General features: G+C 41.8%; 2 protein-coding genes across 7 annotated transcripts in view; one reads left to right on the forward strand and one right to left on the reverse strand.

Moving 5' to 3' along the window:
* The window catches only part of creb5b (cAMP responsive element binding protein 5b), a 35,089-nt gene extending 33,757 nt beyond the window's left edge, over positions 1-1,332 (forward strand). For 4 of the 6 annotated variants that reach the window (XM_085292347.1, XM_085292345.1, XM_085292346.1 and 1 more), the window contains exons 10-11: positions 94-202; positions 1,122-1,332. In XM_085292347.1, coding sequence (XP_085148473.1) covers positions 94-202; positions 1,122-1,276 — 264 coding nt within the window. In that variant the 3' untranslated portion in view covers positions 1,277-1,332. Of the gene's footprint in view, positions 1-93; positions 203-451 lie in introns of all 6 variants that reach the window. The other 2 variants (XM_085292349.1, XM_085292348.1) reach the window with 2 other exon arrangements.
* A 3,651-nt stretch (positions 1,333-4,983) lies between these two features.
* Positions 4,984-10,846, reverse strand: cpvl (carboxypeptidase vitellogenic like). The gene is made up of 13 exons (XM_085292353.1): positions 10,712-10,846; positions 10,371-10,549; positions 10,143-10,270; positions 9,007-9,121; positions 8,870-8,928; positions 8,657-8,736; positions 8,489-8,555; positions 8,169-8,291; positions 7,402-7,533; positions 7,194-7,292; positions 6,933-7,106; positions 5,960-6,142; positions 4,984-5,863 (listed from the first exon to the last, which is right to left on the reverse strand). Exons 1-13 carry the CDS (start codon positions 10,714-10,716, stop codon positions 5,765-5,767), a joined length of 1,443 nt encoding a protein of 480 aa, XP_085148479.1. The 5' UTR covers positions 10,717-10,846; the 3' UTR covers positions 4,984-5,764.
* Between the last annotated feature and the right edge of the window lie 3,263 nt (positions 10,847-14,109).

Below are 14,109 nucleotides of genomic sequence, written 5' to 3' on the forward strand. Positions count from 1 at the left end.
GTATTTTACTGTTTGTTTTTAGGTAGTTAAGGATGGAGAGTTGCTAAGAAATGTTGATTCGCTGAAATCTGAAAATATTTTTCTTTTTCTCAGAATGAAGTCACAATGCTAAAGAACGAGGTGACACAGCTCAAGCAGCTTCTCCTCACACACAAGGACTGTCCCATCACCACTATGCAGAAAGAGTCCCAAGGTTACCTCAGTGAGTAGCTTAAACATAAACACACTCACACACCTTTAACTGTGTGCCTTAGCTCTGCGGTGGAAAGGAATAAACCCTACAGACACAAGTCTGATGGACACACAGTAACTGGCAAGGCTTTTCGTTCCAGTGTGCTGGTATCCAGCTCCCACGCTCGCTGCAGGACTCTTCCTTTGACATATGGGTGTTGCACACTCTGGTAGCTGGCTGTCTGAATCCCTTTTGAGACTTATTTTTTCCATCTCACAGCAGCTCTGTGCACAGAAGCAGCCGAGCCTCAACGTGAGAAAGACATCACAGTCTGCACGTTGACATCACAGCCCTAATGGATGCCTGGGATCTCACTGATTTTTGGACTGTGCTTCAGCTCAGCCGTACATGACATCAGAGCCCCACCCTTTGATACGGATTCGAGTGACATTTCCATGTAATTAGGATAAGTCACCTCCCTGTGCAGCTTTAGGAAAATAAGGCTCACGTCCCCCCTTGGCTGAATGGCTCTTTTGTACAAGAGAAAGCCAACTCCCAGCCTGGGGTGGAATGACTTTCATCGATGAGTCTAACTGGTGTAAAGATGTCACCTACAATGTGTCCAAAATCCATCAGGCGTATTTACGGAGTGGAATGATTCACGTTTCCATTTTTGTGTTATCCATTATCGTCTATTTTGAGATGGAGGATGAGACATTTGGTGTAACCTTAGGTTGTCACATGTTTGAAATAAATGCTCTTCTGCTAATAAAGATTTTTTTTGTAATATAATGAGAGATCCTGTGTTTATTTTGCTAGATTTTACCATTATGCATACTTTATGTATCCCTGTGTGCAGCTCCTCGGTTCTATCTTTTGTACTTGCACTCACACATGCGTGCTTTACGCATCACTTCTATCTTCAGTGATGTCTCTGCTTTCTCCTCAGGTCCAGAGAGCAGTCCTGCAGGCAGTCCAGCTCCAGTGTGCTCCCAGCAGCAGGTCATCCAGCACAACACCATCACCACCTCCACTACGACTGTAGGGGGCAGCAGTGTGCACGGGCAGACCAACCACTGCACAGACATTAACCCCATCCACTAGGGACAAAGGAGACCGTAACCTCGGCTGCAGCCACGAATCCCCCCCCCCCCCCCCCCACCACCACCCATGCTTTTTGAGGGTCGCCAGCTGCACGTGCTGCTCCTCATTCTCCATCAAGAAAAACCTCAAAGGCCTGTGAGGCTGTTCTTTATACAGTAGCTACAGTATCTATTTTTATAGACCAATCCTATTAACGCATAAAACTTTTGTGTTTTTTGGCGCGTTTTTTTAATTCTGCTTTTTTTGTGCTTAGTGGAAAGACATTTTTGTTAATCTCATGCACCATTTCAGTGACTTTTTCTGTTTTGTAATGGTACAAAATTGATCACGATGCTCATGAAACCAGAGGACAGAGACGCGTGCCTCAGACTGTCATCTCTTAAAAAACAAAAATACAGGTCTTACATCTCTATGTGCCCAGTGGACTGAATAAAGAGTGACCGTAAGCTGCGTAAGCTTGCAGCAATGTGGAAGACACTGAAAAATCTGAAAAACTGAGGGGGACGTCGCTGCGTTTTATTTGTTGTTTAAAGTCAGACTTTGAACACGGATGTCTTGAAGACAGGAATATGCAAGCAGGTGAAATGACCCTTTTTCTTTTTTTCCAAGAAACATATATGACTGTTAACAATCTTCCCTGTCGGCAGTATTCTTTAAAAACAAGCAAACAAACAAAAAAAGCTTTATAATATACGGCGTGACAGTGAAAATACCATATGCTCAGACGGAAGCAATACATCACAGTGTTGATCATCTTTTTTCTACTGTACGCCCACATTAATGATCAGAATGGCCAAGGACATTTGATGCTGTTGCAGCGACAGAACTGTACACTGTGATACCAGTGAGGCAGCTCAGCAGCGGAGATCAGCGTCCTCCGCTCTCCAGGACCAACTGAAGCTTTTTAATCGTTGAGGCCTCTTGTTGTGTGTGTGTGTGTGTGTGTGTGTGTGTGTGTGTGTGTGTGTGTGTGTGTGTGTGTGTGTGTGTGTGTGTGTGTGTGTGTTGTGCATTCAGACCAAAATGAAATAACATTTGATTGAGTGTGTGCACAGTCTGGCATGTGAATATTGTTATATATATATTTGTGTTTTGTCCCTCTTTCCTGCTGCAGAACAAAGTTCGACTTGTATTAAGAAAGAAAAGTATGTGAGAAAATATATATCTGTTTATCTTTTTTTTTCTCTTTTTCTTTTCCACCACCACAACTTGCAATTCCTGAAGAAGAGCAGCTCGTGTTTGTGCTTTCCAAAATATCACAATGTGCCTGAATCTTCCTTAAAAAGCTTTTCTGGCTTATTATATTTAATAGCTTCGTTTTAATCACCATAATTATCTCTGCTTTTTCTTTTGTTTTTCTATGAATTTTTGTTATGGGCTTTCTTACAGATGTCTGTTACACCTAAGGCCAAATCTCCTGAGTTTCTTACAGGCGACCTTTTCTACATCCATCTCCTTTAGGCTGCAGCGCCTCTTTATTTCCACTTCCATATGACCAGGAATGTCAGTTCATGAGCATGATGACCACAATGCACTGTGTTTTTACAGTAGGACGGATGAAATACTTTCCACGCACAGGTGGAGCGATCGCAGAGCTGTCTATGCACTTTGTCCTCTGTTATGACGGAGGGTAGAATAGCCATATTAAGGTCAGAGGTAATTCTCAGTGATCCCCCCCCCCCCCCCTCCCCCCAAAAAGCCCTCCTCCCTGTCTTCACACACCAGCGACAACCTGTAACTATGTTTGGCTTTATAGAGAAAATATGCCTGGCTTGTTTCACATGCCCATAAAAAGAATAATGGAACCTGGAGCTTGCACTGCCAGGCATGATTAAGGACCTGATAGCGTTGAATTTGTTCTTTCCCGTTTAATTGAAAAATATCTTTCCCCATAACGGACCACATGGTGGTTTTTGTGAAGGCATTTGATGTATTCATGTTGTTTCTTACCCTTAAAATCTGTGCGTGCTGTTTAGTGTGTGTGTGTGAGATGATTATTGAGTGACGAGTCTTAGAAAATCCTTTGTAAAAGGGCTTTGTTGCACCGACCCTCTGAACTGAAGCTTGCCTTAATTTTGGCTGTTTGTAAAACCCTGTTTAGATCAGACCATTCCAAATTAACCTCATGCATGTGAAAATATGTTTATGACCTCATCGCGCTTTCAACTGGAATTATTAGGAGTTTTCATTTCTGATAGTGGATCCATGTTCATAATAAAAATGCATTTGTTACTATATAGGTATACAAAAAAAAGGAGCTATGGAAGTACAGCGTGAGTGTGTCTGTGTGTGAGAGAGAACAATTCCTACATATTAATGATGTTGTAATTGTATTATTTTAAGTCTAAAAGTATAAATATTGTACATAATATTAATTTCTATAATCCTGTACATGTAATGCAACCACCTTTCTTTTAGAAGGGAGAATAAACGTGTGGTACGTTTGTAAATAATGTTTGCACTTGTTGCCTTTTGCTGTACGTCGAGGCTCACCCCAGCGCTTAAGTACATTGTTGATATGTAACAAACGGATGGGATCCATTCCTGCCTGCATATCCTTGTACATTTTTTTGTTTGTTTCTTTTGGTCCGTAATTACATTGTCTCCATTTTATTTTGCATTTGTACAGATGTTAAAGTATCACTGCAGTTACATTACGGTATGAAAATAAAGCACTTGTTCTGTAACATTCATTCGCGCGACATGTCATTGTTTCTGAAACCCAGGAAAGTAATATTTCAATCAAAGGATCAACAGCATTTGCTGATGCTTGTCCTTGAAAAATGACTGCTCATTAAATAGTAAGATGCTTTAAAGGTTTAGAATGCTCATTAATTATTGAACTGTCTAGACAGCTTGATAGATGCCCGATGAAATAACATGGCAGTTAACTTCAGTACACAAACATCTTTGTTGAATCCTGTCAAAATGCCAAATCACTGCCGATGCAGAGAGACAATTAAATTTTAGCCACAACAATGAAACAAATAAGCAATAAAAATAAACATTGTTGTGTAAGAAATTCATTTCCGGCTGCTACTGTGGACACATGCGGAGGGACCTCTTTAAGTAATGAAGAGGACTTTTTCAGGACCTTACTTCGGATGATCAAGAGCTCCAGTGATTTCATTTTCAAAGTGCATTTAATGACTGACAGCAGTTTGGGGAGGCAATGATCTATGCCAGTTAGCAGCCAAGCAGAGACTTGTCTTTGGAGTATCATGACCCCTGGTGTACAACTTATTCACTTTCCCAAACAATACTTTCACATCGAGCAATGTTTTCAAATCCCACCTCAATTGGTTCACTTCTCAGTTTAGTTTCAGACCCACAGGGTTTTGCTCGCTCATTTCTTCTACTGAAGTTATATTTCTTTTCCATAGTTTCGTTTTAGTTTTCAGGGACTGGAAGCTATCCCAGTGACCAGTCACACCTTGGACAAGTTTCCACTCTATCGCAGGGTCATCACGCAGAGTTGAGAGTTGAATCCAGGTCCTTCTTCCTGTGAGGTGGCAGTACAAACCACTGTTCCACAAACAGCAACACTAACCAGATCTGACTCCACTTCCTCTCCAAGATAAAGTGTGCACCACCATCATTTTTGACTTTTCCCCGTCTCTCATCTACTGGGAGGTAGACCACAATATAACACAATGATAAAAACACTTAATGGCCTCAAGCAAAAGGTTGTAAGTAACACAATGTGATGTTTTAAAAAAGAAACATCTTTATTTCAAGTAATTTCAACACTTAAGGCTTTACAGTCCCTTCTGACTGTGACAGACATTCAAACACAAAACACAAACTTTAAAAAGAATTGGATATATTGAAGAAAAAAGGTTCTTTAATACAAATCAAACTTGTGTTAGAAAAAAATAATTCCACCTTTAGTGACTGAAAACAAAGCATGCATTCATAACTGGTAGCAGTTGGACCAGAAACACCTCCAAGCTTTATTCAATCACTTTGCATATAATAACCTTTTATCTTAGTGTAAGTGCCACAGGAAGGTACAAAGAACTGCTTAGAACCTTTTGCTTCAATACATGAAATCATTTAAAAATTGTATGAACCGTTTTAAAAGTTCTTTTAAAAGAAATCTTGATATGAGTGAAATGTGTTTTGGCTGCATTGAATTTCGTCTCCGAAGCGTGCACTGATTTCACACAACATTCATTAACTCATACTGACCCGAGAAAACAAACAAACATGAACCCCTAAAATTTAAGACGTTAACCTGATTTATCAGTTTTACGATTTCTGTTTGCAACAATCCAGATATCGCATCCAAGCTAAGAGTGTGCATCAGAGAGCACACGCTTAGAAGAAATGTATCCTCTGGTTTTTAAAAAGTTCTGCAAAAAAATGATGAAAACAAAAACTTGATTTAAGTTAGCTGTGACAATCAGTCTTAAATCAACGCTCTGTGCTCGATGTGCTCTCTAAAGTGAAGGTGCTTGAACATTTGCACTTCTCCACCCGTGCTTTTCATTTCCAGCCCTGAGTTGACAAGAATCTGTCAATCATGTCAAAGGACCTCTGCGGTTGGTCGTAAGGCAGAATGTGCCCTCCTCCTCGTATGATGACCTGCATGAAGAGACAGACAGCGGATAACGGTAAACCTCAATAACGCCGAGAGATTTAAGATCATGCATTTGGCCTTTTATTTCACAATCCGCTCACCTGATAAAACTCTCCAACTTGCCGAACATAACCCGCCACCTCCGTGTCAGTGGGCTGAACCTTCCAGTGGAAGCGAGGGGCTTTTTTGTACTCGGCAGCCCCGGTCCAGTTCACAGTGGGCAGGAACCTCTCAGTCAGTGGAGCAGCCACAATCACATCTAGCTGACCACTATACATCAAGACCTGGATAAATACATTCAACTTGTATCAGTTAACTGACTCCATAGATTCACACACACACACAGCAACTGTTGTTTTTGATATCAGACTGAATCCTCGTCACCCGGAGACGTGCTCTGCTCTTCTTCAGAAACAACCTCTCAGCGGCTCTTTCCTGGAAGTGTTGCATTCCTCCACCTTTCTCTTTAAAATACCCCAGAGTTTTCACTTCTCTTTTCTCTCCCCCTCCCTTTCACTGCGCTTTGAATCTTCATCAAGCTTTCCTGACTCAGTTCTGGAGACTGCGAGTCATCTCGTCATCCAGTATTGTGCTCCATCGACGGTCACGCCTAGTGTCATCTGTAGAAGTCATCCCCCTAAGCACTTTTTGCACTCACGCAGCGCTGACACCTCTGTGCTTCACACCAACCAGGGGATGAACAAATTTATCTTGATCTCATTGACCGAAGAATGCGCTTCCAGTTTTCATCAGGCTTCTTTTTGTGCTCCTACAGTCTTCTGTAAGGTTTTCCTTTTGGACCCCATCCATAGAAGATGATGTAACGAAGTTCAACAGTGTCTGAGTTGGGCTTTTTTTTTTTTAAGATTGTTTCCTGTTAAGACTTGAGAACGATGCCCAGTTCACTTGTCAATAAATAAATAAAGTGATAAAAGTAAAACATTTGTCTCACACTCTAAATATAAAACATCATGAGCAAAATCCTGATTTTTTTCTCCCCCTTCACATTTTCCCCTTGTGCGTTTTAGATTTAAAAAAAAAAAAAAAAAAAAAGGATGACCCTGCAGTTTTTACCCTGTAGTTGTCCATCAGCACCCCCAGCCATGGTTTGATGGTCTTCATGACATCCTGCAGGAGGTGCTTCTCCACCTCAGAGCCATCGTGGAACGTCAGGTTGCCCACGTGGATGGCACGTCGCACTTCAGGCAGGGTCACAAACTGGGAGAAGTAGTCCTGATCCTCAGGCTCCTGAGGAACACAAAGGAAATTTGTGAGTTCTTTAAGCTGTTAAAAAGCAACAGTTTACAAAAAAGAACTTCAAGGAACTCCGAGTACCTGACATATCAAGTAGTTGAAGTAGTTGGTACAACCTGTTGCATTTTGGAAGAAGGAGGGATAAGGATCTACATCGCCATTCAGCAAACGATCAAAGACCTGAAGTCAGACGATTGAAATTGAAATGAAAAAGGCATCCATGACAGGTGTGCCTTCAACAATTAGAAAATACTGCAAATGTAGATGACGAACAACATCAACTCATTACCTCAAAAGCCTCCACCCACTTCTCCTGCTGGATGAGCTTAACTCCATGGTCTGTCTGCTGGTCAACGTATTGCTTTTGGAGTTCATCTATCATTCCCGTTTGGTACAGGAACTCACCGTAGCCACCCAGCATCTGATGTGGAAGAACAGTAAACTGTCACTATACTGTCACCTTTCTGCATCAGCATATAGGAGCAGATGGCATCAAACATGAGCAAAGTGGAGGACGAACGTACAGTGTGGACAATGAAAGCAAAAGACACAGCAGCCTGTGTTTCAATGAAGACACACATTTAGACCATATGAGGGAAAAAATGTGTAAGTCAATGAGTCTTGTTCATGAAACAGATGCTTTAATGCTTTATTAAACTCTTTCTAAGCCAACTCTAGACTTTATCCAGGAGATTTTCCTGCCGGTTACGTAGGGATATGGCAGTTTAGGTCACACATAAGTCCAAGCCTTTAGAAAACTCTTTTTGTTCTGCCACACCTCGCTCACCGCAGCAGCACCAAACCTTCTCTACCATCGTCACGATCAGGTCTTCTAAAGAGTTTGCTTTTCTGTTGGCCGTTTTCCGACTGCACCGTGAGTTGCGATGGCATTGTGCAACTACAAAATTGCAACACAGCTGCTTAAGTTCTAAATGTCATTCCTGCCTGAGCAAGTTTTATGATTAAGCATGTCTTATGAATCAAACATTAGCACTTTCAGGAACAATCTTAGGACAGAGTTTACGTCTAAATAATAAAATTCTTCTACATACGCACCAGCTCTGGATCACAGAGTCCATCGCCAATAGCCATCCCCTTGAAGTTGATTTTCACCTTGGCAGTAGGGTTGTTTTTATGAATGTAGTAAGAAACAGCAGGAACATACTTCCCTGCATATGACTGCAAAGAGAATGTATTGCATGGTGAGGAGGCCATCTTAACAAAATAAGACATTAAAATTTCATTATATTTTGCAAAAAGTATTAATTGGTTAGCATGGTAAGCATATATCTGCTAGCCCTGTAATCATGTTGCTCTGTTTAAATAGCTACTCGTGTCATACTGCTCTGTGAAGTGTGGAAAAATTATTTTCTGACCTCTCCAGTTGCGTAGAACTCATTGGACTGATATTCAGGAAAGATCTGGAAGAACTGTGTCAAAGCACTTATAAAAGAAAAGAGGAGAATAAGAAAAAGAGTTAGTAACGATCATTACTGTGAAGATAAATGAAATGACTACATGCAAATTAGATGGTCATATTTTACTTGTACAAATCTCTGCCAACATCATCCTGGTCCTGAGCGAAACCTCTGTCATCTTCAGTGAAGCTGAAACCTGTTCCAACCTAGAGAGAGAGGAGAAAAAAGAAAAAAAATCCCAACACTTCCTCAATGTTTCAAAAGCACCAAGTGAAAATTACATTTTAAGTAATACTGCTTTTTTTTTTTTTAATGTGATGATAAATCAGAAATACATACTGGATTATCAATGTACAAAACTGAATATCTGGCTGTCCAGGCATAATCCCTCGGACCGACTGCAAAGACAGAGGATATAAACTTTATAAGAAGGTTTAAACAACCTGGGAGTCTTGCTGCTGCAAATCAGTTCTTACCCGTCATGTTCTTGTACACCACATACGGCCCATGTTCCACAAAGAGACCGAACATAGACGTGCCACCAGGCCCACCTTGCAGCCAGAGCAGGACTGGAGCTTTCTCCTGGTTTGCCTATCAGTCACATCAGAGCAAGCACAAAGTTTAAGAAACTAGCGCCACCTAGTGGACTTTTACCGCCATACAGTTGTTTAAAATTATGATTTTGGAATCTGCAGTGTTTAGAAATGGCCCCAAAAGACCTTCCTAACTTGTGTAAATCAATAATTCTCCTTCCACCGAGTTGCTTGGACTTTCCCCATTGTTCTGAGCATTGGTCTGATAGGTAGTGTCAAACTTTTTCCTATTTATGTTGAGACAGTGAACCTACCACTTGTCATCAATCAACCAGAAGTTAATAGGCCTTGTCAAGTTAAAAGACATTGTAGAACCTTCAGCGCTACTTTTTAAAAGATTTAAGTGAATGAATAGATTTGAACCTCTATGTATACTTTTGACCCAATTCCTGTTTTTTACGTAATTATAGATGTGTGTTGCACAATCATTCCACCCTAGAGAAAAAACAGTGCAAAGAAATCATGTTCATAGTGACCCTAACATTCATGCTCATTTTTAATGTGATTTAAACTCCTGATCACAGTTGTATATGTATTCTGGTCCAACAGGGGTAAAAGGAAGTTGTTTAGAACCTTTCCAGATTCTTTTTTTCCCTGGAGGCTTTTTAGTAAAAAACATTCAGTAAGATTCAAACTTTACTTGCTGTCATTAAATGCGTCAATCTCCACTGCTCTGGAGCATTTTCATAAATAAAATTAAAAAACTAAACAAAACACTCAGTTAATGATTAAAAGACATAATAAAAAAGGCACAAGTGTAAGTTAAAAAGTAAAACAAGCTCTCTTCCTGTAAGGATTTTTGCTTTAAAAATCAGCAAAGGAAAACCTGGGTATTCCTGGTTGCAGCTGACTAAATATCACAACTTCACAGAGGGACTAAAGATAAAGTTGACTTCTGAAAACCCCACACAGATTTGATCCTAAAATCTCTCCGTCCTCTCAGTGATTTCCTGTCACACTGCACAAATAAGAGTACTGTAAATTTGGGAAGCCCCTGTGGTAAAAGAAGTTAGGCCTACCATGGAAGCAGGGAAGAACCAAAAGAAGAGGTTGCTGTTGTATTTTTTGTTGACTGTGAGGTATCCAGCATAACTCTTGACTGACTTATTGCCTCCTGGCAGGTCTCCCACCAGACTCAGTTTCCTGGCTGGAAAAACGAGATATCGCCACATTGTGGATGTGCAACACAAAAAGCACGAAGCCAATCTATAGTACTTTACTTCGTAGTAACACAAATACAAGTTTACCTTCATCTATAGCGCCCTTCTCCAGATAAGGAGTGAGAAAGAGAGGGGCACCGGGGTCGACTCCGTTCAGGCCGCTGACGCGGGGAGATTTTCGGCAGAAAAACGACGAGCAGCCCCCGAAGGCGGCGGAGTGCAGACAGGCCCACAGTAAGAGGACACCCAGAGTTTCTCTCAGCAGCCTGCCAATATATGTAACATAGATATCACAATGCGGGCCTGGCCAACGATGTGTGAACCTCAAGCACCCCCAAGACACTCAGATTTCAAAACAGTGCGACCACAGCGAGGCTGCACGCCCCTGACTGCGAGCATGAACTTATCGTCATTCTTTCAAAACTCACCTCATTGTCGCAAACACCGGCAGCAGCACAGACTTCACCTTCTAACACAGGCGAAGGCAGGTGGAGTAACAAATCCGGTCTCACTGTGATTTTAGTCACATGATCGGCTCTGTGCCGGTCACATGAGATACTGGATCACGTGGTCGTTGTTGTTTAATCAGCCCTCAGTCGTGCCTAGCAGGAGACGCCATTCGACTGTGGCTTTAATGGCCACATGTGTCATTACACCAACGTCCCTAGACAGACCTTAACAGTATAATACAAACTACACCATGCAGCACCAACGCTGGCATGTTTTCTGTTAGTCTCCTGGTTGTAAATTGCAGACAGCAGTTCCTAACTTTTTTTTTTTTAAAAAAAGCACTAACTGACACTTTTAAACATACAGAAAATACCCTGATAACGACTGTGTTTAGTCTGTTCCTTCCCATTCCCTACAAGGCCACCAGGGTTGGCTGGAAGACTGTTTACTTAGCCTGGCAGGGCGAAGGACACTGTCTCAGCTGAACTATGGACACGCACACACATACATATACTGATACTGATAAGCACTCACCGACGCATCACCCTCCCTACCCCGGATCCAACACCACCTCCAACGCTTACCTCCCCTCTGATGTGGACATCGGGTCAGTTGGAGGCGCAGTCGAAAGATTGCAGCGGTCCCAGATCAGATGTACACACTGGAACTGTCTGTGTTTATTGTGCTATGGTGTGTTGATATCTGTGCATTCCTGTATTATCCTTTTGTGTTACACATTTCAATGTTTTTTCCTCGCTACCTAGCCTGACCTGTCTCCCCAATGTGATGTTTGTGTATTGTATGTACGGTCGGCAAGGTCTGTCATCTCGGTTGTGGGCAAAAGACCTGCAACTGACAAATAAAGGCTATCTCATCTCATCTCCTCTCATAATTTGTTCACAAAGTTTCAAAGTAAGACAGTTTTCAGTAGCTGTTTTGGTAATACTTTATCCACTGCTCAAAATAAAATGTAATTAGTTCTTTAAGTGACTACAGAGTAGATCCAATAACACAAAGTCAGTAAAACTTCAGGGATTTTACTCTGTCCAGTACACATAGCATAAACCACTGTGGTTAAGTGACAACAGCTGCACTGGAGAAGCAACAACTCCCAGAAAGGGAATGGTTTTGCAGGTAGTGTCCCAATCCCTCCTGATTTTTTTTTCTGTCAAGCTCTGGCAGATCTCCTCCTGGTCCTCCTCAAACAAAGGAGCAGTTAACAGTCCTGCTGTTGAAGCTGATGGTTCTGTACAGCACTCGTGTAACAGCTCGTGTCCTGGTTTCTCCTCAGGACTGTCGAGACTGCGCTGAGAGACACAGCAAACCTTCTGGTGATGGCACATATGGATGTGTCATCCTGGAGGCGCTGGGCTACCCGTGCAACCTGAATGTGCTGCAGGCAACATTTCATGCTGACAAGGACACTGACAAAAAGAAAAACCGGGCACTCTCCAGGATATCTGCTGTCACTTTTACTTGGATAAGAGCAGATGAAATAATGGTTTATGTTTACTAAGTTAGTTGTATACCTAAAATTTATTTTATGCTGTAATATATAATATACTTAATTTTTTTGAGCACTGTATATTTAGCCTTTGCCAAGGAGGTGTTTTAACCTTCACATAGAAAAATAGCAATGCACTGGCCAGCTGGAAAAAGGTGAAGTAGATTTCCGGAAGAGGGGTCATAACAACCATCTGCCTCTCTTCATTGGCAGTGAGGCGGTGGAGAGGGTGAGCAGTTTTAAATTCTTGGGGGTAACTGTGACCGAGGACCTGTCCTGGGGCAACCATATCACCTCAGTTGTACGGAAGGCCCAACAGCGCCTCTACTACCTGAGGAGACTGCGGAGCGCACACATTCCCAGATCTCTGATGTTGAACTTCTACAACTGTGCCATCAGCAGTGTGGTTCCCCAGCTGCACCAAGGCCGATCAGCAAGCACTCCAGCGGGTGGTGAAAGAAGCTGGCAGAATTATTGGAACAAGTCTGCCAGAGATCAGTAATATCTTCCCCACTCGCTGTCTGAGGAGGGTGCACAGTATCCTGCGGGACCAACATCACCCTGCGCGCCACCTTTTCCATCTGCTGCCCTCAGGGAGAAGGTACAGGTCTATACAGGCCAGAACATCCAGACTGGCCAACAGCCTGTATCCACAGGCTGTGAGGCTCCTGAACTCTCTGCCCCCCTCTCACGGACAATAACCATATCCAACTTCTTAATAGCAATGAACTGGTCTGCATTGGTGCATCATATCTTTATTCTCTTCCCCCTCCTGCCCCCCCCCCCCCCTCTTTCTTAAATAGATAACTATCATATCTGATATCATATCTCACAGTACAATAATATTGAATGGGTTGCATTGTTGTATTTTGTCATGTTTCTCAGGTCTTTGTCTGAATTTCTACGAACATTATTGCTAAGGATTGTCTTATTGCATTGGAGTCACACTGGGTTAAATATGTACACTTGGGTTTTAAGGGGTATTTATTATTTTCTTCTTTTTTTTGGGTTGTATGGAAGCCCCAAACGCAATTTCATTGTTCTTGACAATGACAATAAATAAATAAATACTAAATAATTATCTGGTGTTTCTGGTGAACACAGATGCAAGTAATAAATCTTTGAATGAGCCTAACAGTACTGCAAACTTGGGCAACATTTAAAATAGGAGTAATAACTCTGTTCTTCAGAACATTTTTAGTTTATCTGCTTTAAAGCATCAACAAATAGCTTGCACTCTATATTATTTGGTATCATGAAACAGGAATCCTTTGGGTTTGTTTCTCACTGACATCTGGAAAGTGCTTGGAGCTGATGTAAAGTGAAAGTGGCAGGCACCAGGGCTGATGTGATAGGTTGAGACAGCTGTCCATCAGATCTCAAACGGTTCTCACCTATTCCACAGCTGAGGGACTGAGCATTGTTTTAAATATAGTGATATTTTGCCTTTTGCTGAATTGAGACTCACTTACTTGGCGATCATTTCTGTGGAGGAGACCAAACCAGAGCTAAAAGATTTGAATATGGTGCTTAAACTCGTCGGCGTGTGAGCATCAGTCGGCTATTCTAGATGATACAATCAGTGTGTCAATAACCTGTAAACAAAATCACTCATTCTTTAACACTGATTGATGGTTGTGTTATTATTGTCCTGTTTCCACTATGAAGGGGAAAACTATTATTAATAAAATCATTGATGGCTGCTCTCTGTTGTTCAAGCAATGGCACGTGACAGTGAGCCTGGCATGTATCGTGCCAAGGACAAGTATTCAAACACACAACTCTGAAACAATGATGGAAATCTCTTGTGTGTGTGTGTGTCTGTGTGTGTGAATGACTGATCCTTCTGCCTCCGATGCAGTGAAAAAAAGA

This window comes from Mchenga conophoros, linkage group LG11 (assembly GCF_057382185.1).
Source record: "Mchenga conophoros isolate Kocher_MC1m ecotype Shallow Benthic linkage group LG11, M_conophoros_male_GT1.1, whole genome shotgun sequence".
NCBI classification, from domain to species: domain Eukaryota; kingdom Metazoa; phylum Chordata; class Actinopteri; order Cichliformes; family Cichlidae; genus Mchenga; species Mchenga conophoros.